This window comes from Vavraia culicis (assembly GCF_000192795.1).
Source record: "Vavraia culicis subsp. floridensis unplaced genomic scaffold supercont1.18, whole genome shotgun sequence".
NCBI classification, from domain to species: Eukaryota; Fungi; Microsporidia; family Pleistophoridae; genus Vavraia; species Vavraia culicis.
In genome coordinates, this window is record NW_007360621.1 from 106525 (window position 1) to 107706 (window position 1182).

Sequence of the window (1182 nt, forward strand, 5' to 3'; positions counted from 1 at the left end):
AGGTAATTCAATACTCTGTTCTAGTACTTGTACATGTTCTTATACATTTGGCAATACTTGTACTTGGGAATGGATCAATCATAATCAACATGCTAATACATTCCTGTACCACAGCATCTCAGCACAGTTGGTATATTTACGATCCTTGTTTGGTGGCAGGATGTGATTCCTGCTGTGCTACTCGATGACGAGAAAATGATTTTTATGTTTCCCGTTATGACGGAAACAACTTTTGAACCATGAAATGCCTTGGTACCATTGCTGTGTATCATCACCGAGAGTAGATGCATGGAAACATATTTCTGTTTTCTGTCACAGAACAAAAACACCCTTGTATCATAGCGTTGTGTATCGCCTTTGGGACTGCATGCAGATATTTTGATGTAAGTTGTGATGCACAGCACAAAGTATTGTGTATTTGGCGTATGTTACCGGCAAGTTGTGTGCAAAAAAGCTTTGTATTGGTTTGCCAGTAAGCATAGATTAAAGTAACCCGGTATCAATATTGATAATTAGACAGTGCTGTAAAGAGAGCGCTTGATTTTGTGTTTTTGTTCGTAGAATTGCTTTACTTCGCATATTTTCATTTGCTCCTTTGATGATAAATATCTTGATCAAGTAAATGACCGAATTATAAAAAGACACGTGTCTTCCAAAGCATGCACAGTCTTTGGTTTGCCCTCATACTGTCATTGAACGCTGCCATGCACGAGAACGAGGAGGTGGATAGCGGGTATGAACAGACATGCACTGCTGTGATGAGCGAGTATGATAATACTGAACCGCACAAAGAGACCGACGATGAAACGACAGGTATGTCTTCCGAATCGTTTCTGCAGTTAGATTGGAACCACATATTAGGTAGCAACTTTTCGGGTATTTCTAAGGAAGACCGGTTGGTTGTGATGCTACAAGGCAGTTATCGGTCCTATATCACAGCAAGAAACTATTTCATGTGCTGCTATGACGAACTGCAAAAGAACAGAGAGCTGTTCAAAAAGTTAATGAATATTCTAAAACAGAAGAAACAGGAAGACATTGTCTGTGAGAGCTTTGATCAGCAATTACAGGGACCGATGTCGGGACGATACCGTGTGTTTCTCGACGACAAAGAAAGCAACAAGAGAAAAAGGATTGATTCTCAAGAACAGTATGGTAGTGACGAACATCTAAGAGAAAAAA

At 39.8% G+C, this 1182-nt stretch overlaps 1 protein-coding gene across 1 annotated transcript; it reads left to right on the forward strand.

The window, feature by feature from the left end:
• Positions 1-289: 289 nt before the first annotated feature.
• VCUG_01280 (uncharacterized protein) lies at positions 290-1182 on the forward strand (the record flags this gene model as incomplete). The annotated part of the gene is made up of 1 exon (XM_008076107.1): positions 290-1182. A coding segment is annotated over exon 1 (523 nt), but the record flags the coding sequence as incomplete, so codon positions are not given.